The sequence below is a fragment of the Drosophila hydei genome, unplaced genomic scaffold (assembly GCF_003285905.1).
Source record: "Drosophila hydei strain 15085-1641.00,03,60 unplaced genomic scaffold, DhydRS2 tig00008130-arrow-arrow-pilon, whole genome shotgun sequence".
NCBI lineage: Eukaryota > Metazoa > Arthropoda > Insecta > Diptera > Drosophilidae > Drosophila > Drosophila hydei.
Genome location: NW_022045839.1, coordinates 1141002 through 1160270, shown reverse-complemented (window position 1 = coordinate 1160270; position 19269 = coordinate 1141002). Strand labels below are relative to the sequence as shown.

Genomic DNA, 19269 nt, shown 5'->3' with positions numbered 1-19269 from the left:
GTATATGTCCCACCCTGTTCGGGTTTCGATTAATCTCGTTTATTCGATTAGTATTGTCAGCACTGTTAAAGACAGAACTGCAAATAGCAAATGGCAAATGTTAAGTTTTCGGCTACCGTAAATAAACAGTGAAAGTGCAATTAAGAACTAAATGAGCGACAATTAGCGAATCAGTTCGTACGACGTTCAGCAATTCGTTTGATCGAACTTATTCCGAGCAATTCGATACAATTCTAGTTAGCAATTTAGTTGAACGCAACGGCAGTGCCGCAACGAGAGAGAGAGAGAATGAAGAGTTTGGAAGAAGTTAAGTTAGAATATCCGCTGCATTGGCAGATCTGGAATGGCAACGCTGAGGAGCTGCAACAGCAGTTGCAGACCGAACAGGTTTGTCATCGGTTGGGTGATTGATTGGGTTGAGAATGGGAGCAGGGACAGGTGGGTGTTAGTGTGGGTGACTATGAGTGTGTGTGTGCGCGGTACTGCTAATTGAATTAGTGATTCGGTTGCAACAACAACAATAACAATAGGAATGTTAATAACTCAACTTTCAGATTGATAAGGAAAAAATCGATCCGCGCGGCCGCACACCATTGATGTTGGCTGTCCGTCTGGCGAATCTGCAATGTGTTAAGTGCCTTTTAGCAGCTAAATGCAATGCAACTTATGAGCATGCAGGCTGGTCAAGTAAGTACCGTTACAATTCGTGTTTCTCTCCCTCTCCCTCTCACTGTGTATCCTATGTTCTTAGTTGTCCAGGAGGCCGTTTGTACGGGTGACGTGGACATATTGACAGCGATTATCGAAGTACGCGACTTACAGCGTCATGTGCAGCGAGTGACGCATGTTCCGAAGCTGTTGCAGCATCTACTGGATGCGCCCGACTTTTACATAGAAATGAAGTGGGAGTTTACGTCGTGGGTGCCGCTGATGTCTCGCCTCTGTCCAAGCGACACCTATAAGGTGTACAAACGGGGCGCTAACGTGCGCATCGACACAACCCTCTTGGGCTTCGACAACAACACCTGGCAACGTGGCAATCGATCCTACATATTCAAAGGCGGCAGTGAGTGCTAATGTTATCGTATAATTATATTACATACATATTTAACGCTATGTGCTTTCGTAGAGGAAACGGCAACGATGATCGAAATCGATCATGACACCCACGAGGTGATGGTGGAGCAGATGAGCAGCGATATCGGTGACATTGTGGCCATTCCACCACCAATTGGCACCGTTCGTGCTCGCCTTGCGGCTCCCGTCATCACCAACAACATCGAAATGGAAAAGATCAGTTTCGAGCGGAACAAATCAGGCATTTGGGGCTGGCGTAGCGAAAAGTCGGAGGTTATCAATGGCTATAATTGCAAAGTGTATGGCGCCAGCAACGTGGAGTTTGTCACAAAGACGCGAATGGATCATCTCAGCGAAGAGCAAATCAAGGTAACAATGAAAGAAGTAAGTGTGCTCTAGTGTGGAGTGCCCAACTAAGAGATACTCTGAACTCCGTATCCAAGTAGACTATATATATATCGAAATTATATCTCCTTTCATACAGAATAAAACGGCGCGCACGCCACTTCACAGCTTATTGGGCATTGCCGATGAAGATTACGTGCCTCCAACGGATGTGCCAGCTGCAATCAAAGATCGCGTAAGTCACATAGACCAACGACAAAGAGATAGCAAATATTCATTTTTGAACTCCTTCGCAGACATCAGAGGCAGCTCCCTTGATCGCCCCCAGTGTGAATGGTGATCGTGCCTCACCCACAGTTACAGCTCATGCTGAGAGCAATGGTAGTTCCGCATGCTGTTCGGGTGCAAGCACACCCCACTCACTACAGGTCACGCCCGAGGAATACTTTAGTGCCGAGGTTGATCTGCAGGGTCGCGATGTAGGCAAACCAAAAAACTTAAGCACAAAGGTGCAACGCTTCAAGGCCAATCTCTGGCTGGCCGAAGAGCATCCCATCCGTCTCCAGGAACAAGTGCTTCCCATATTGGATCTCATGTCCACAATGGCCAGTCCGCATGTGTCCAAATTGAAAGACTTTATAACAATGCAACTGCCTTCTGGTTTTCCGGTCAAGGTAGAGATACCGCTCTTCCATGTCCTCAATGCCTGCATTACGTTTGGCAATGTGTTCGCTATGACCACGCCGGTGGAGTACGTGGCCACGCTACAGGAGGAGGATCGCACCACCTGCCTGGTGGACGATCGCTGCTTTGACATACCTAGTAATTATGTCAATCGTGACGGTGACTCGCGCCGTCAAATACCCCTTGATGAGGATGACATGCTGCAGTATGCCATCGAGCAGAGCTTGGCCGAGACGAGCGGCGCCGGCGGCGCCTGTGGCCTGGACAATGATACCGACAAGGTGGACATCTGGGAGGTGCTACGCGGTCAGAACGCTGTCGGCACCGAGCTGCTGCCCGAGGACGACGAGCAGCTGCAGCGGTAAGCGATTCTTAACCATCTTTTTCGATTTATGACAGTCTGATTTTAACGAGCGTTACGTAATGCTAGTAATGCCCGCTCCTGTTCAAATAAGCGCACCTTGCTCGCACCTAATCAACTCTACGGTCGCCACTCACCTTCACCTTTGCACAGTTCGCACCTGGCCCCGCCTGCTCCTACCTTAGAGCCGCAGCAGCGCAGTCGCTCTGCCTCGGCGGGCGCGCAGTTCAAAAATGATCTTAGCTATATGAAAAAGATCTTCAAATAGAATTCCCTTATTCCAGCCACATTCCACCTTCAACGTATTGCTAGCTATCATTTTACCCAAGCTTTTGTGTGTGTGTGTCTCCTCTGTTTGTATGTTCACAGCGTGCTGCACGAATCGCTGATGGGCGCACGGGGCAATGCGAGCGGTTCGCCCGTCTCCGAGGACGACGATGATGGTGGCTTCCGTTATATGGACTCCGATTTGGCCATGGCCATGCGTCTCTCCCAGCAGGATCAGCAGAAATACGAGCTGGAGCGGCAGCGCGAACAGGAGATGATCGAGCAGGCGCTAAAGCTTAGCCTGCAGGACAACTAGCCATCGAACCAATTAGTTAACCAAATCTAACCAAAATCAAACAATCAATCAATCAGCAGTTACAAGTCTGTCGTCAATCAAATGAGAGGGAAAGTCATTTTTGTCGATACCAAAATTGGAATAGTTTATATGTAATTCTAGTATGTAAAAATTATGCCTATGTTGTAAAGTCTAAAATGTAACCTTACCTTATTTTGTTGCGCTGTAGTTTTTGTTGGTTTTGCTCTCCTTATTTGTATTGTGATATATAACTAAACTAAACACAAAAAGAAAACGAAAACCTTCAAAAAAAAAAACAACAGAAATAATTTCCCTCATAAACGCTTTAAAGGTCTCAACTCGGAAACTCGCGCGTTTTAACGGCATCTCCATTATATACACACGCGTATATCACATTATATACCTATTAATTAATGTAATAGCTCTTGCTAAATATACATATATATATATATAAATTAAGAACAGAGAAGGTTTAATTAATCTAATCACTAATCACTAATCTTTTGTTGAACTTCGGTTGCCAGCAGAAAAGGTTTTCTAACATTCTCTTTTATTTATACATATTAAAACTATTCTATTAATTTACTAATCAGCATTATCTGAAATTATTTGTGAAAATTCAAATATATATATATATATATATATATATATATATATATATATATATATTATATACATATATAAAAAGTAAAGTCTATATAAATTATGGGTGCATTTACTCCAAATAAAAAGATTTTTGTTTTGGGATCTCTCGCCGGACGTGTGTCAATTGTTTATAAAATTATTTTTATGTTACTCAAATTGTACAATAACAAATTGGCTAAAAATAAGCAATTAAATCTAATACGATGCTATATACAAAGTCAAATGAACTTAACGTAATTAAGAAGTCTTCGAAAACTCTCTGGACAAATTCTGTTCGCTTCAAAAATTCTGTAATTATGGCAGCTATATAAACGTATTTACATATACCACTTCGATAATCTCACAATTTGGTCTAAGCTATCTTAGCCACAACTATATGCTTACTAGCTAAAGAAAAGAGTCTGTATAAGTACGTCCGTTGAATGATGATATGCGGCGTCTGAACTGAAACTAGATGTACTTAAAGCACTTCTGCTTATCGTGCGGAATACGCGTCTTGAAGAGTATGGAGTCAGCCCTATATTGGGTGTTCAGCAGCGGCGTATAGCCAAAGACTTGGCTAAAGAAATTGATGCATTTGTGCCGCTCCTGGAAGTGGGTGTCGTCCTCGCTAAGGGAGACCGGGCAGCCGGGACACCGGAAGGTCCAGCGTGAGGTGACTTTTACAGGCGGTCGACGCGTTAAATGGGATACAAGAAAATTCATAGCGATATCCTCACAATTCATATACTCATCCACCTTGTCGCGTATGGCCTGCGGCAATTGATACGAGTACAGGAACATATAATACTTGTGTATGAACGCAGCTCCTGTCAGCACCATGCTCAGCTCGCAGCTGTAGTTGGAGTTGTAGTGCCACATGTTGTTGCTGCTCAGATCCCAGGCGTGGTAGCGACCGGGGAAGCCGACCACTCGGTCGCGATGCTCTCGCCATACACGAAAGCCAAAGAGAATTTCATCGTGCCGCAAATGAGCATCGTCATCCACAGACAGTACCGCCTCTGTTTCGATAACATCAAAGGGCAGAAAGCGATTGTTCAGCGAATTGCGTGGTGCACGCACCACGGCGACGGGCACTCCAATGTCTGGCCAACGCAGATCGTCCAGCGGTAGCTTGGGCGAGTTCCAAACGACAACCACTTTATGCAGATAGGGCAGGCCATAGAGGCGACCCAGTGACTCCATGAGCACCTGCTCCCGCTCATACGTGAGTATGACAATGGTGAATTGCTCGCGTGGATAATTGCCACCAAGTGCTTCACTAAATTCCTTGCCAGCTCCGCCAATTCCTTTGCCAATGGGCCGAAAGCCTGTGTGGGAGCCCATGAACTTTGCTTCAGATGGCAAAGCCGGATCGAAGGGCAGTTGCGGATAGAGGAAAAATGGATCCATCCAATCGTTCCACGCTTCTTTCGATTGTATGCGCAGTATTGTATAGTTGCGACGAAACGATGGACTGGGATAGGGTGGCTCAATCGGACCCAGTGATTCCTCCGGCTCTGTGTCCATGCCAACAAGCGGCTCAGATTTCAGCGGTATAAACGTGCTATTGAAGACGCTCTGGGCAACAATTGGCGGCACCGGGCGTGGTGGTATGCCCAGTCGATCTCGCATGCTGGCTATAACCGTGTCTACTGTGGCCTGCACCGAGCTCAGATATCGCTCCCAAATGAGCCGTCCTTGACGACGCAATAGCAGCAAATCTGCATCCTGCACGGCGCGCAACAGGAAATGTAGCTCCGTTATGCGAGCTTTTGGCAGCAGCAGAGCAGCACGTCGCCAGTCAATGGTCTCGGCATACGGCAGACGCAATTCATCAGCACCTAGGATTACAGGCACAGCGCCCGAACGCAATGCTTCATAGAGACGTGCCAGCATTAGCGTCGAGCTTACCCGTTGACCCAATGGCGGAAGTATGAGCACGTATGTTGAGTCCTTGAGCAGCTGTTTGCGTGAGCTGTCGGACCCACACAGGGTCCAGTCGCCCAAGGAACCCGACTCCTGTTGCTCTGTGGCGGGCACACATTGGAATTGCAGCAAAAACTGATCCTGTGTTGAGCTTCGTGACATATCCTTAAGGTGCTCCATTATAAAGTCATCTAATGGCTGAAGCGCTGATTGTGTGGGTCGCAGCTCACCCTGAAAAGTGAGCAAGTATTTGCGACGCGCCGGCACCATGCTGGCACACTCCTGCCAAACATCGCCACCCGGCGGACCAAGAATAGGTGGCACAATCAGATCATAATTGGGCCGAAACTGATCCCGTTCAAACGAGCTCTGCACGATAATCGCTCGCATCGTATTTTGCTGCAGCAGCGGATTGGTACGCGCCGAATTCAAATCGCGACGCGCCAGATTCAATAGCACGTGATTCCTTCCATCGCCGCCCCAATAGGGCAACTTGTATAGTTTTTCCAATTCGATGGGTGAACTGTTGGCAGCCAACGAATTGGACAGAATCTGAGGCTGTTGCGCGATCTCCTCCTGAGCAGCGTATCGATTGTTGCGCAGCAAATCCTGCTCTAAGAGAGCCTCGCCCACCAGGACAAGGTAGATGCAGGCCTGTTTTGCATCGCGCACAATATGCGCATTGTAGCCTAAAGTCTGTTTTATGGTCGTCTTTAAAAATCCATCGATATCGTAACCGGGTCGCTGCACATTGTAAATATCCGGATCGTATAGATAGACGGGAAAACCGGACGTAAGGCTACATCGTGAGTGATCGAAGCAATTATGCATCTCGCAGGCAGCTGCAACTCCCTCGCTTATCCCATTCATTTTGCGAGGCAGCGAACTGGGCGTCAAAGTGCGTGGCAGAGCCAATTCTGGAGTGTTACGTTGTACGGCTTCCCGTTGCGCCACTTGCGCCTGCTCCACAGAGATCTTTAGGCGCTCGAGTTCTGTTTGCTCGCGTAACAACTCCTGCTTGAGTTCCTCAAGCTTCTGATTGTACTGACTGATGTCCGACTGCAGCTTTTGACGTCGAGATTCCAATTCGCGCAGCTCCACGGACACGGTGCTCTACAACGGGTTTGATATGTTTATCGAGTTGTCTATTGCTGTCTTGTACTTACCTTGATTCTGAGCATTTCTTCGATGCGCATCTTCAGATCACTGGCCCGCATCGCATTGAAATCCTCATAAGCATCCAGCAGAGGTCGAGAGCGATGCACATCTGTTGGCGGCGCATCCAGTTCGGCCTGCTCAGTTATTGTTTAGTTACTTCATTTTAATCAAATTGAATTTAAACTCACATTAAGCAACTTGCGATGCGCCAGCAAGGGTAGTAGTATCAAGAGCAACAATATAAGCATTATAAACTTATAAAGGCGACATTGTCGCATCCAAGCCATGCTCATGTTGCTTCTCAGATGTGTGGATGCTGGCGCTGGTAAGGATTTTAATTTATCGCTTGAATCTTGTGATAAGCTTTGATAAGCAGTACTGCCGCTAGTATTGCCCACGTCAAACGCCAGGGACATGTTGCAGCCTTGCTTCACTTCTATAATTATTAAGTTGTTCTGCTTTTATCCATACATTGAGCAATACATGATTTATTAAAAGTATTGAATAAATATATCGATGTCATCGATAATTATAATCTTGCGATATATCGAGCTGCCAGACCCAAAAACCACTAATCCATACAGCTGATTTTTCTTACATACTGCAATAGTATTGCCACCACTGTCTTGAATTTTTTTGAATATGTAAGCTGCGCCAATATATCGATTTCTTCGATAATTATGGTATGTTGTTGCTAGACCAAGAGCCACCAGCTGATTTTGTTTACATTTTATTGTTATTGTTTTTGCATACAGCCCTGTTTACGTATTTAAAATGTAAGCCGTTGCTTAACTAGATTTTGGTGTTAGGCTTATTTAAATGAAAGAAAAATAAAAACTTTTAAATGTTCGTTTTAGCATTAAGTAGTTCACTTTAAAAAAAATTAAATATTTGTTTTTGTTAGCTATGGCCGTGAAATGCAACACTAAACATAGTCGTACGCCATGCAATACGTGCACATGCATATGCGCGTAGAGAGCTTAGAATGACAAGAGGCGTAAGCCCATCATCGCAAGTCAAATCCAAGCTCTTAAATCAGTCGGTCTGCGTACGCTAGCCTCGCTTGTCGTTATCGTAGTGCTCAATTTGCTGCGTATGCGTGAGCGCGCGTGCGTGTGTGTGTGCGTGCGGGAGTGATTGCCTGATTGTTTATATGTGCGTAGTTTCTTTCGTATTTGACCGGCGGGGGATCTGTGACAAAGTGTTAAACTAATTAAATGCGTTGTGATCAAACCTAATTAGACCAATAATGAGAAGTCACATAAGTAAATTGAAGTTGTAACGGAAATTATAACATTACATTGCAAGAAACTTGACGAAAGCCCAAAGTTTTAGAAAGCACCCGAGCAATAAAAGTGAAAATGGGTAAAGTATCATAGTCAATATTAATATTTGATATTCAAGCGTTGTTAGCTAGACCTGTTTAACTATTTTTTTCAATAAATATTTGACAAACAAACAACAAAATAAACACATATAATAATTAACTAATCTATAATCAAAGCATTTTAATATAAATATACATACATATTTATTTATACATTTTTAGATATATTTACACATTTGCATATTCATTTCTTTAGAACAATGACGTTAGATAATTGTGAATAATCTTGCAAATAATGTGAAAGGTTCTTCAAGAAGTTTTGCTCATGATTAATGACAATGTAAAATTTTAATTACTTATATTAATTATAACTTTATAGTTCCAGTCTTAAGCGTGATTTCTTTACACTTTTTATACCCTGATCCCATTGAAGATGGGAAATCTGGGTATAAAGGTTTGGTTAAAATGTGTGCAACAGGCAGAAACAGGCGTGGCAGACCTCATAAAGTAATTATGCTTGATCAGGACGACAAGCTGAGTCGATTGAGGCCTGTCCGTGTGTCTGTCCGTATGTCTGAACGCATCGGTGTCAGCTTCTATAAGAGCTATAAACTTCAAATTTTTGTGTATAGCATGCGTAAATCAAGTTTGTTTCAAATAATAATCAAAAACAGGATCGAAATGCAGTATTAAATTATATCTCATACGGCTTAAGCGCTAGAGCCTCCAAATTGTGTATTTAGTTTTATGTATATTTTATGCAATTTTGATTTTTGTTAAATTTTGGATACCAGCTCCAAATTTTTCTAAATTCTGGCGCTGTTGGTAGACTTTATGCGCGTTACTTGGGCGATGTTGGTTCTAATCTTGGTAGCCTAATGACGGTTTTTATTTGTTTTTTTTTTTTAGAATGTAACCAGGATATCTCCTAGTCGGGCACGCCAACTAGCGCTTTCTTACTTGTTTCATGTTTCGATTGTTATCGTGGATTTCTTTGTCGTTGACCCCCCCGCATGGCGAACACACTTTGGGATTTGGAGCGAACAGCTTATCGTCTGTATGTGTGTGAGGCCTTATTAGGGGCACATTCAATGCATTGAGAACTGTCGCTCCGACTGCGACTCAGCAGGCTGTGTGCGTGTGTGTGAGTGTGTGTGTGCCGTGCGTGAGCTTCCCGTCTATGCGCCTAAACCTAGTGAGCACCGGTAAAGCGGGAGCACTGAGGGCGACCTTTATGTAGCTGCACTGTGTCCCACAATTACCTTGCTTAATGACATCCGTTGAGCGTTTCGGCGGATTTGTTTGACTAACTTATTATAGAAGCCGCAAGAAACTGGCTCACGTCGAGCTACGGCTATGGCTACGCCAACGACTACGGCTATGGGCATTTGTGATCCGTACGCAGTCAGTCAGTCCATCAAACAGCTGACCATCCAACATTTACCGGGCGCACAACTTATTTAAATTCAGTTCGCATTGACCAATCACACGCTGCAGTTCAGTAGAACAATGCATTTGACGATAAACCTAAAGTGTCGCAAATTTGAAATCTGGGGTAAGTTGTTGTTGCCTTTGCTGGTTTAATTAACTTAGAGCCCTCAAAAAGATAAGGCTGGCATGCAAAAGTGAATTGCTTGTGCCAAGCATTTTATAGCGTATGCAAATTATTTGGGAATGCCATGCATTTTAAGCAGTGACGACTCTGTCTTTAAAAAGGAGTTGCAGTGGAGCTCGAGCTGCAGTTAGCTGGCCGAAGTTGCGGCTTACTAAGCTCACAGAACTTAAGACATGTGTAAGTGTATAGTAGGCTAGCGAATACCCTAGTAGGTCACGAAACTTAACTTATAGAAACAATACTGGAGCTAAATTAAACTAATATCAAGTTAAGCAATAAGAAAAAATTCTTATAAGTGATATGAGATATAAATAAACTGGCAAAATAAACTGGTAAATCATTTTATGCTTTCCAGTCTTCTAGCGCCATGTTTTCAAAAAATTAACTGTCAAATTGCTGCACGCTTTCCAGCGCAGCTTTTTTTCCAATAGTTTTGTGCTTTTGTGTTTGTCCGCCGATAAGCATATTAGAGAAGATAAAAATAAAAGAAGTGCACGCCGCCAACGTTGGGACTCATGACTGAGCTTGTCAGTTTGCTTCTGGCGGGCGAGCGAGCGCGAGGGCAGCAAAAACAAAGCTCGCATAAATCAGATCATCGGCATAGAACAGTTGTACTATTATGGGCTTGAGGAAAATATTTAAATGTTTGTTTTGACTAATTTAATGTTGTTGTTATGCTGCACGTGCTTCAATTGTCTTCAACAAAATGCTCCAAATGCAAATTCTGCTGTTATTAAAAAGAAAATAATCAAATGTGTGCAAGAGCGTGAATGCGAGCGTGTGTGAGTGTGTGTGTGCGTGTGGAGGAGAGACAGAGAGAGAGAGAGAGCGAACAGCTGTTCTCTGGCTACACCTGTTGAAATGTTTTAAAAGCTTTCAGCGGCTTGGCTTTAATGCGCTCTTCAATTTGCATTGTTTGCAACATTCTGTTTGGCTTTTGTTAAGTATACGCCACATGGACACGCACATTCAATGCATTCATTTACATTCTTATAAGACTTGACAATTAATATTGGATTCCATTTAATTTCCGTTACGTTTCGCCCACTGATTTTCAACATAACAAATGCAAATGTGAGTATATTTGACTGTAAGAAATGAAGAATGAAACAAAGCTAAAAGTTGTCATTGGCATTGGCATTGGAACGAACTTGCTAGCAAGTTGGTCTCATATGTCTGTATATTCCATATATAATTATGTGGAACATTTTTAGGCTATTAGTCGAAACGGATATATCTTATCAATGACGAGAATAAAAGTGTATGGCATATTCTGCTTATCTTCTTTTGTTGTTGTTGTACTCTTTGGCAATGATTAATCGTTCTGGGTGTCTTCCTCTTTACTTTCAGCTTTTTCACTGTCCTCACTGTTTCTCGTCTGTTATATTCTGAAATTCACTTTAGCACTCATCATACTAAACAAGGAGATCGAAACATCGCGAGGCATGCTTTATCCACGTGAGTCGGAGACGCGGGAAGTGCGCACGCTCGATGGCATCTGGAACTTTGTGCGCTCGGATGAGACGAATCCGACGCAGGGTGTACGTGATGGCTGGTTCAAGGATGACCTGAGCAAAAGTATGCCCACCATTCCCATGCCAGTGCCGGCTTCGTACAACGATATCACCACGGAGCAGGCATTACGCGATCATGTGGGCACCGTTTGGTATGACCGAAAGTTTTTCGTGCCACGCTCCTGGGGACAGGATCAACGGGTTTGGTTGCGCTTCGGCAGTGTGCACTATGAAGCCTTCGTGGTAAGTCAAGCGCTAAATAAATATACTCTATATATGTATCTGTATATATATATCGGCAGTGGGTCAATGGACGGATGGCTGTTAAGCATGAGATGGGACATTTGCCCTTTGAGACGGAGGTCACGCACTTACTTAAATATGGCGCAGAGAATCGCATCACGGTTATGTGCGACAATGCGTTGATACAGACGACGGTGCCGCAGGGCAAAATCTCGGAGGTGGCCAACGATGGTGGCGTTGCTATCATACAAAGCTATACATTTGATTTCTTCAATTATGCGGGTATACATCGATCCGTCCATCTGTATACGACGCCCAAAACGTTCATTGAGGAAGTGGAGATCAAAACGAATCTGTCCCCGAATAACAGCGGTAAGAAAACTAAAAGCAACTGAGAGTATCCGACTAGGATATACCCCACACTTTGTTAGATAAAGAGTTAGATAGAGTGAATTATGTTCTATATGCCTGAGCAATGATCTGATATCCATTAGCGAATGCTCAGCTAGAAAACATCCTTAATTCTGGCAGATAAGTCACTGAATTGAAGATGGTTTGGTATCCTGTTATCAAGTTAAAATATAGACTCGTGAAAACGATAATATTTTTGTTTTTCAGTGGGCACCGTGGACTACAGCATCACAGTGAATGGTACAGCTGCCAATGAAGCGGAGAATACCCTCTTCGCACGACTGCAGATCTACAATCGAGAGGGCGTGCAGGTTGCCAATGTGACGTCGGACAGCAAGCTGGTGGGCTCGTTGCAAGTGGAGAATGTGAAGCCCTGGTGGCCATATCTGATGCATTCGAGTCCGGGCTATCTATACGAGCTGGAGATTCAACTGTATGCAGCCAAGGAGCAGCTGCTGGATGTCTATCGTCTGAATGTGGGCATACGTACGCTCAGCTGGACCAATACGTCGTTTCTCATCAATGGCAAGCCGATTTATTTCCGCGGCTTTGGACGGCACGAGGATGCGGATGTGCGTGGAAAGGGTCTGGACAATGCGCTGATGGCGCGTGACTTTAATTTGCTTAAATGGATTGGCGCCAATGCTTATCGCACCTCGCATTACCCTTACTCGGAGGAGTCCATGCAGTTCGCCGATCAGCATGGCATCATGATTATCGACGAATGCCCCAGCGTCGATACAGAGTAATTATTATAAGAACTATTCTGGAATATATAATAATGATTAATTGAACTTCTGCAGGAACTTCAATCAGGCTTTGCTAGACCGCCACAAATCCTCGCTGGAGCAGCTGGTACATCGCGATCGCAATCATCCCAGTGTCGTGATGTGGTCCATTGCCAATGAGCCGCGCACAGGCCAAGTGAATGCCGATACATATTTCCAGTGAGTGAATGAATTCTAGCAATTAGTTGATCTATAGATCTATAACCTGTGCGCTGTCTATAGATTCGTGGCCAACTACACACGTTCCTTGGATAGTACAAGACCAATTACAGCCGCTATCGCAGTGCCCTCGAATGACGACAAAGCGGTAAGTGGGCTAAGCACAATGATTGAATTACATTTGTTTCATGCTAATGTCATAAGCAGGGCCGCCATTTAGACATAATTAGCTTTAATCGCTACAACGCGTGGTATAGCAACACAGGTCGATTGGATATGGTCACAGAGCGTGTGATTAGTGAAGCAACTGGATGGAATAAGAAGTATGGCAAGCCGGTTATTATGTCGGAATACGGAGCCGATACACTGGAGGGTCTGCATCTGGTAATATAGAGAAATGATTGATGAATGCGAATTTGCAAACTTAATTTATGTGCTTTCAGCAACCGGCCTATGTTTGGTCTGAGGAGTTCCAGACAGAGGTTTTATCGCGCCACTTCAAAGCCTTCGATGCTTTGCGGCGCAAAAAATGGTTTATTGGAGAGTTCGTCTGGAACTTTGCCGACTTTAAGACAGCGCAATGTGGGTAGCAGTTACCAAGGATTACCATGGTAGTGCCATATTAAAAGTTTGACTATCTTTTCAGCCTACACGCGTGTCGGCGGCAATAAGAAAGGCGTCTTCACTCGTGCCCGGCAGCCAAAAGCGGCGGCTCACCTGTTACGTCAGCGATACTTTGCTTTGGGGCGCGAGGTGGATCAGTGCAATATACCAAGTGACCTGTTCACCTACATTGTTGACGTTGGTGGGTCCAATTTCAAGCATGATTCAACAGATTTATGAGTACATCATCGTCGACTATAAGACACTTAAGCTGACAAGACAACAAGACAGTACAATATTTTATATACATATATTTAAGTCCATGGAAAAAATAAGTATTTTAGCTATTTATACCGATTTTGTAATTAATGTTTTCCTGGAACTGAACTTAAACGCATTTCAGTAGCATAAGCCTTATAATTTTTGTAATAAACAGTTTTTGTTTTTGTCTCAGATTAATTAGTTTGATTGCTTTTATTTGCAAATCATAATTTGTAAACAGGAACAGCTGATTTTTGCAATCATTTGGTAAATTTTATCGATGAATTTCGTTTGTTTTCGATAGGCCGGCTGTTAACATGGACGATATGTATTCAAATGAAAATCATCGTTTGTTATCGAGCAATTAAACACTGTCAGCCAAAATGTGAATCATTCACAGTTATATGGTATGTTTTTATTTGTTTCATTTAAACTTTTTCGTTAACTTTCGTTGTTTGTAACCCAGGCATTGCCACCTATTGGAAAGTTTGTTATCGCTTAAAAGAGGGCGTTTATACACAAAAAACACAGAGTGATGAGGCAATGCGGGTGTTAGATATTCAATTATACGACGGCAAACATAATTTACATCACAATGCAAAAAAAAATATTAAGTATTGTTATAACATTACTCTGCGTGTGCATCTTGGATACGATATTGTCTCAGCCTGATGATAATCTAAAAAGCCAGTTGGAATTTGGATACGAGCTATACGATGAGGAGGTTTATTCCTATTCCGAAGTACTTCGACCGACACCCACAGTGGGATTGCTTTTTCCCCGAGCATCTGAGACGCGAGAGGTAAACTCTCTGGATGGTATATGGCAACTGGTTCGCAGCAATTCCAGCGATCCACTGCAGGGCATATACGAAAGGTGGTATAGTCGAAATCTCCAATCTACGGGTTATAAAATAATCAAAGTACCTGTGCCGGCATCATATAACGATGTGACCGTAGACGAAGAACTGCGCGACCATGTGGGTACAGTTTGGTATGAGCGTCACTTCTTTGTGCCCAGCCGTTGGAATACAAACGGGACACGCACCTGGTTGCGCTTTGGTAGCATTCACTACGGGTGTTTCGTTTGGATCAATGGTCAGCGAGCGTTGAACCACAGCTTTGGCCATTTGCCCTTTGAAGTGGAAATCGGAGGATTGGTCAAATATGGCAAGGAGAATCGCATTACAATCATGGTTGACAATCGACTCAACAACTCCAGCATACCCCAGGGTGAAGTGATTAAGCAGTCGGATGACACTGGCCACGTCCTTATACAAACATACACATTTGACTTTTTCAACTACGCCGGCATACATCGCTCTGTACAGCTGTATACAACGCCACAAAATTACATCAGAGACATTGAGCTGAAAACACAGGTGAACAAGCAAATGGGTCGCATTGACTATAAATTGTGGATTGGTAATGAGCATGAGCAGGACTTCAAGAGCACCATATTAGTCCAACTGCTTGATAGAGATCACAATGTTGTAGCCCACCAGCTAAATCGGAATTACCTCAATGGCACTTTGCTAATACCAAACGTAAAGCCTTGGTGGCCCTATCTAATGCATCCGGAGCCCGGCTATATGTATACTCTGCAACTCAATCTGTTGGCAGAGAGTGGGCTGCTGTTAGATAGCTATCAGCTACCAGTTGGTATTCGTAGTCTCAGCTGGGACAAAGACGGAATATACATTAATAACCAACCGGTTTACTTTCGTGGTTTTGGAAAACACGAAGACTCCGATGTAAGATACTTTTAAAATTTACTTGTAATATCTTAGTGGTAATAATAACCTCTCAGATTCGCGGTAAGGGCCTGGACAACGCCTTGCTTACGCGAGACTTTAGTCTGCTTCAGTGGGTAGGAGCGAATGCCTATCGCACGTCCCACTATCCCTACTCGGAGGAATCAATGCAATTTGCTGATGAACATGGCATTATGATCATTGATGAGTGCGCCAGTGTTAATACAGATTTATTCGGGCTCCCGCTGTTGCAGAACCACATGTCTTATTTGGAGCAGCTTATACATCGCGATCGCAATCATGCGTCAGTAGTTGCCTGGTCTATAGCCAACGAGCCACGTACACAGAAGCCAATAGCTAAAAAATATTTCGAGTAAGTCTATGCCTAAATTTTGCATAATCTAGTACACTTGAGTTATAAACTTCCCTCTCTTGATAGTGAATTGGCAAACTATACACGTAGCATCGCACAAGGGCGTCCAATAACTGCTGCTTCCAATGTGGCTGAACCATCTATGTGCATGATGTCTGAATTTTTGGATATTATTGGCTTTAATCGTTACAATTCCTGGTATCACAATCCTGGACGCACTGACATGATCATAAGGCCAATAGTGGACGAGGCCGTGAGCTGGCGAAATCTGTATGAAAAGCCAGTCATTTTGTTCGAGTATGGCGCCGATACCCTTGAGGGCTATCATACGGTAAGCACACATAAGAATACACAGCATAGAGGAGTGGAAGTTTACTGATATTTTCTAAACAGCTGCCAACATTTATTTGGTCGGAGGAATATCAGAAGACGATGTTATCAAAGCATTTCCAGGCGTTTGACAAATTGCGCAAGCTGAAATGGTTCATCGGCGAATTTGTCTGGAATTTTGCGGACTTCAAGACGGAGCAGAGTAAGTTATTCTCTTAAATAGTAAGTGAATTATATAAATAACAACACTATGTTCTACTCTTTAGCCTATACGCGCGTAGGTGGCAATAAAAAAGGCGTCTTCACGCGCAACCGACAGCCCAAAGATTCAGCACATCTGCTACGACAGCGTTATCATATGCTCGCATTTATACTAAATAACGCCAGCTTGCCGCCAGATCTCTTTAATTACATTATTGACTTTAGTTTATAATTTTATGTGCAAAAGCTTTTTCCTTCTATTTAAAGTCCAAATTGTGTGCTTTTAACTGGAAACCCAATTAAAGCCAAAATGCAAATATTTATATATGGTTCATATACGAATCTTTTTAATGTTTTCAAAGTGCATTCATGAAAATATATTATGTATATAAACAGAAAGTAAAATTAAGCAAATACTGATAATTTGCAAACTAATTTTGAGAAATGTTAAAGTTCCACTGATTGCGTCTGTTGTTGGGGAAGCACTCGACATCCCTGATAAAAGCAGCGCGCTTTCTACATCTTTATAATAAAAGCACACAGAAATCCCCAAGCTACACTCAGTATTAAGTTCAACTGCCGAGAAGATGCAAAACGCTGTACTGCTGTTCACATTACTGGTCTGCCTTGGTCCTTATGGTGCCTTGTCTGCGACGAACCTTACGGTCTACCTGGAGGACTATATAGTGGGAAACCAGAGGCAATATGATGCTAAGCTTAAACAGTGTGAGACTGAATTGGCCAACATTCGATTAGTCTACACAGGCAGCCTGCGCGCAATTAGCATCCAGACAGATCAGTTGGAAGTGAGGCTGACGGAGGCGAAAGAGCGTCTAACTCCAATTGAGTTAATCGACTCGTGGCACAAGGAATGTGTACAGAATCAAAGCAAAAACATTCCAGACATAGCCACAGTGCGAAAGACCCTCAACGCTTGCGCGAGTACAGCTGAAAGCAACATCAACAGCATTTTGACGAATGCACAAAACACTTATAACTCTCTAAAGAGCTACTATGCTAACAGCTTAAAGAATTTACTGGCCGACTGTCTAAAACGATATCCCGATTCGCTAACGAACTATACAGTTTGTATTAAACAAGCGGTGAGTTGAATGCTATAATACGATTGTGTAATTAACAAAGTTTTTCAATTTGCTAACTTTGCGACTGCAATGCATTTACAACTGACCATGGTGGGTTGCAATATTCACCTCCTTGCACTATTATTGTGCCATCTCACTCTAACTAACATAACTCCCAATAAGCTTCTTGTTCTCACTTCACTGTGTTAGCTAAACCGATTAAGCTATAAATAACTTGTAAATACAGCTGACCTATCGTCATCTCGCTCTAACTTATATATTATGTAATGATCCTTGGTATATTTTGCCATCTGTTTCTTTTGCTCGTCACACACATGCAAAATTACGTATGCATGCCCATATGCAATACATATGTACATATCTATATGTTTAAATTTATGACTTGGTACTTTCACTTTAACTTACAGATAGATACAGTTAACACCTATACCATAAGCAATCAGAAGAATTTCAACACGTATATACAACAGGCAAAGTGCGCTGCGGACATACGCATTAACCAGGCATGGGAGTGTGCATTTGGCACGATCTATGATTCTGCGGCTAAAGTGGGCGCAGCTTTGCGTGTCATCGATGATTGCATTCAAAATCAACTGACCTGCGCCTCAGTGGCCTGCACCACCAGTTGCAGAAATCACATGGTCATCAACTTCACCCAAAACGACTTTCTTAACGCCACCATCAAGAATCCCTTCTTCGGCTTGGATAGTAAGATCGGATGCATGGAGATGAAGTTCAAGAATTAAGGATGTAATATGTGAAGCTGGCTTGAGAAATATCTTAATTAACTAATATATATATATATATATATATATATATATATTTATATATATATATATATAAATGTATATAATATATATAAATATATATAATATTGTACTACAACAATTTTGCCTAAATAATAAAGTAATATGATTGCAAAATGATGTTTATTCTCGTTCACGATGGAAAGAACAGAGTATATTGGTTGCTGGCAATGTCAGCATTAAAGCAAGGCATAGCGCAAGAGCTATGAACATTGTAGATATGGTAAAATCTCAGTTAAGCGTGGAAATTACTACATATAATAAGAAGTAAATGCTTTTATCTGAGTCGTTATTGTAGCTTAAGACTTGGAATTTATGAACTTATGCTCGGGTATAACACCCAGAGATTAACACATGTATATAGTTTATAGAAGTATATAAAGTATATAAAAAGCTTTTGTTGACTAAAGAGTATTGCCCTCTTATGGCCTGAACACTTTGAGAAAATGGGAAATCAGGACATACGTCTTAAAAGCTAGAGTAGTAGAGTCCAGGAAAAGCGGCTTCAAATTAGCCCAAATTCTTTAAATTCCATTTCTATTGGATATAGAGTCAATATGTGAAAGAGTTTGCATTTCAACTAGACGGACAAGTACTCCAATAGAATATGTAGATTATATGCTTTAAATTTAATTAAAGTCCGTTAAGTGAAACATTGTTATTAAACAAGTCTATTTAAAGAATCTCAATTGCGATGGAATTTTGTTTAAATTCTCAGCTGCTACTTTAGTTGAGGCTTGCAACCTTGCCCAGGGAACTTGGTTTGGTTAGGTACCTCTGACTAGAAATTTCTCACTTGCTTTTGGATGCTGTTGCCATCAGGTGATCAAGTTGATAATTTAATTGAAATATATGTGATAATTCTCAACTTCTTTTCTTTGAAGGCTTAGCTCACGCTTATCTTTTCTGCTTGTTATTCATGTTTATTTATGTAAGTACTATTTATATGCTTTTATTCTTAGGCAGCAAGCGCGTACTCATTTAATCTAAAAATTAATATATTGTTTAGTCAGCTGAGTCA

The 19269-nt window shown here is 42.6% G+C and overlaps 5 protein-coding genes across 10 annotated transcripts; 4 read left to right on the top strand and 1 right to left on the bottom strand.

Annotated features, from left to right (window-relative positions):
* The first annotated feature begins 53 nt into the window (after positions 1–53).
* LOC111594308 (ankyrin repeat domain-containing protein 13D) lies at positions 54–3573 on the top strand. Of its 4 annotated transcripts, none has more exons than XM_030225371.1 (7): positions 54–387; positions 555–687; positions 752–1066; positions 1130–1461; positions 1562–1657; positions 1719–2467; positions 2537–2803. In XM_030225371.1, exons 1-7 carry the CDS (start codon positions 289–291, stop codon positions 2733–2735), a joined length of 1923 nt encoding a protein of 640 aa, XP_030081231.1. In that variant the 5' UTR covers positions 54–288; the 3' UTR covers positions 2736–2803. The 4 variants fall into 4 exon arrangements, with proteins under 4 accessions (XP_030081231.1, XP_030081232.1, XP_023163315.2 ...); XM_030225372.1 differs by having other exon boundaries at positions 55–387; positions 1130–1446; XM_023307547.2 differs by lacking the exon at positions 2537–2803 and adding an exon at positions 2837–3573 and having other exon boundaries at positions 58–387; positions 1130–1446.
* Positions 3574–3789: 216 nt separating this feature from the next.
* Positions 3790–7284, bottom strand: LOC111594305 (exostosin-3). The gene is made up of 3 exons (XM_023307544.2): positions 6950–7284; positions 6770–6895; positions 3790–6716 (listed from the first exon to the last, which is right to left on the bottom strand). Exons 1-3 carry the CDS (start codon positions 7175–7177, stop codon positions 4146–4148), a joined length of 2925 nt encoding a protein of 974 aa, XP_023163312.2. The 5' UTR covers positions 7178–7284; the 3' UTR covers positions 3790–4145.
* A 2634-nt stretch (positions 7285–9918) lies between these two features.
* LOC111594329 (beta-glucuronidase-like) lies at positions 9919–13862 on the top strand. Of its 2 annotated transcripts, none has more exons than XM_023307572.2 (10): positions 9919–9998; positions 10059–10347; positions 11108–11460; positions 11520–11832; positions 12079–12616; positions 12675–12818; positions 12882–12966; positions 13026–13202; positions 13262–13400; positions 13465–13862. In XM_023307572.2, exons 2-10 carry the CDS (start codon positions 10323–10325, stop codon positions 13659–13661), a joined length of 1971 nt encoding a protein of 656 aa, XP_023163340.2. In that variant the 5' UTR covers positions 9919–9998; positions 10059–10322; the 3' UTR covers positions 13662–13862. The 2 variants fall into 2 exon arrangements, with proteins under 2 accessions (XP_023163340.2, XP_023163341.2); XM_023307573.2 differs by having other exon boundaries at positions 10059–10777; positions 11054–11460.
* Positions 13863–14028: 166 nt separating this feature from the next.
* Positions 14029–16652, top strand: LOC111594326 (beta-glucuronidase-like). Of its 2 annotated transcripts, XM_023307570.2 has the most exons (6): positions 14029–14089; positions 14149–15435; positions 15492–15808; positions 15875–16139; positions 16202–16340; positions 16405–16652. In XM_023307570.2, the coding sequence occupies exons 2-6, from the start codon at positions 14278–14280 to the stop codon at positions 16569–16571; spliced, it is 2046 nt and encodes a 681-aa protein (XP_023163338.2). In that variant the 5' UTR covers positions 14029–14089; positions 14149–14277; the 3' UTR covers positions 16572–16652. The 2 variants fall into 2 exon arrangements, with proteins under 2 accessions (XP_023163338.2, XP_023163337.2); XM_023307569.2 differs by having other exon boundaries at positions 14086–15435.
* A 38-nt stretch (positions 16653–16690) lies between these two features.
* LOC111594328 lies at positions 16691–18207 on the top strand. Its single transcript, XM_023307571.2, has 2 exons — positions 16691–17442; positions 17850–18207. Exons 1-2 carry the CDS (start codon positions 16927–16929, stop codon positions 18186–18188), a joined length of 855 nt encoding a protein of 284 aa, XP_023163339.2. The 5' UTR covers positions 16691–16926; the 3' UTR covers positions 18189–18207.
* Positions 18208–19269: the final 1062 nt, after the last annotated feature.

What these genes read in the sequence shown, in the direction of transcription:
- LOC111594308 (XM_030225370.1), top strand. Translation starts at nt 289, where the DNA reads ATGAAGAGTTTGGAAGAAGTTAAGTTAGAATATCCGCTGCATTGGCAG. An exon ending in TGAGCATGCAGGCTGGTCAA is followed by an intron (nt 688 to 751) that starts GTAAGTACCGTT and finishes CTATGTTCTTAG; the next exon opens with TTGTCCAGGAGGCCGTTTGT. An exon ending in GACGACGAGCAGCTGCAGCG is followed by an intron (nt 2,468 to 2,836) that starts GTAAGCGATTCT and finishes GTATGTTCACAG; the next exon opens with CGTGCTGCACGAATCGCTGA.
- LOC111594305 (XM_023307544.2), bottom strand. Translation starts at nt 7,177, where the DNA reads ATGTCCCTGGCGTTTGACGTGGGCAATACTAGCGGCAGTACTGCTTAT. An exon ending in CGCATCGCAAGTTGCTTAAT is followed by an intron (nt 6,896 to 6,949) that starts GTGAGTTTAAAT and finishes ATAACTGAGCAG; the next exon opens with GCCGAACTGGATGCGCCGCC. An exon ending in AAGAAATGCTCAGAATCAAG is followed by an intron (nt 6,717 to 6,769) that starts GTAAGTACAAGA and finishes AACCCGTTGTAG; the next exon opens with AGCACCGTGTCCGTGGAGCT.
- LOC111594329 (XM_023307572.2), top strand. Translation starts at nt 10,323, where the DNA reads ATGGGCTTGAGGAAAATATTTAAAT. An exon ending in TCTGTCCCCGAATAACAGCG is followed by an intron (nt 11,833 to 12,078) that starts GTAAGAAAACTA and finishes TTTGTTTTTCAG; the next exon opens with TGGGCACCGTGGACTACAGC. An exon ending in TGCCCCAGCGTCGATACAGA is followed by an intron (nt 12,617 to 12,674) that starts GTAATTATTATA and finishes GAACTTCTGCAG; the next exon opens with GAACTTCAATCAGGCTTTGC.
- LOC111594326 (XM_023307570.2), top strand. Translation starts at nt 14,278, where the DNA reads ATGCAAAAAAAAATATTAAGTATTGTTATAACATTACTCTGCGTGTGC. An exon ending in GAAAACACGAAGACTCCGAT is followed by an intron (nt 15,436 to 15,491) that starts GTAAGATACTTT and finishes ATAACCTCTCAG; the next exon opens with ATTCGCGGTAAGGGCCTGGA. An exon ending in ATAGCTAAAAAATATTTCGA is followed by an intron (nt 15,809 to 15,874) that starts GTAAGTCTATGC and finishes CTCTCTTGATAG; the next exon opens with TGAATTGGCAAACTATACAC.
- LOC111594328 (XM_023307571.2), top strand. Translation starts at nt 16,927, where the DNA reads ATGCAAAACGCTGTACTGCTGTTCACATTACTGGTCTGCCTTGGTCCT. An exon ending in CAGTTTGTATTAAACAAGCG is followed by an intron (nt 17,443 to 17,849) that starts GTGAGTTGAATG and finishes TTTAACTTACAG; the next exon opens with ATAGATACAGTTAACACCTA.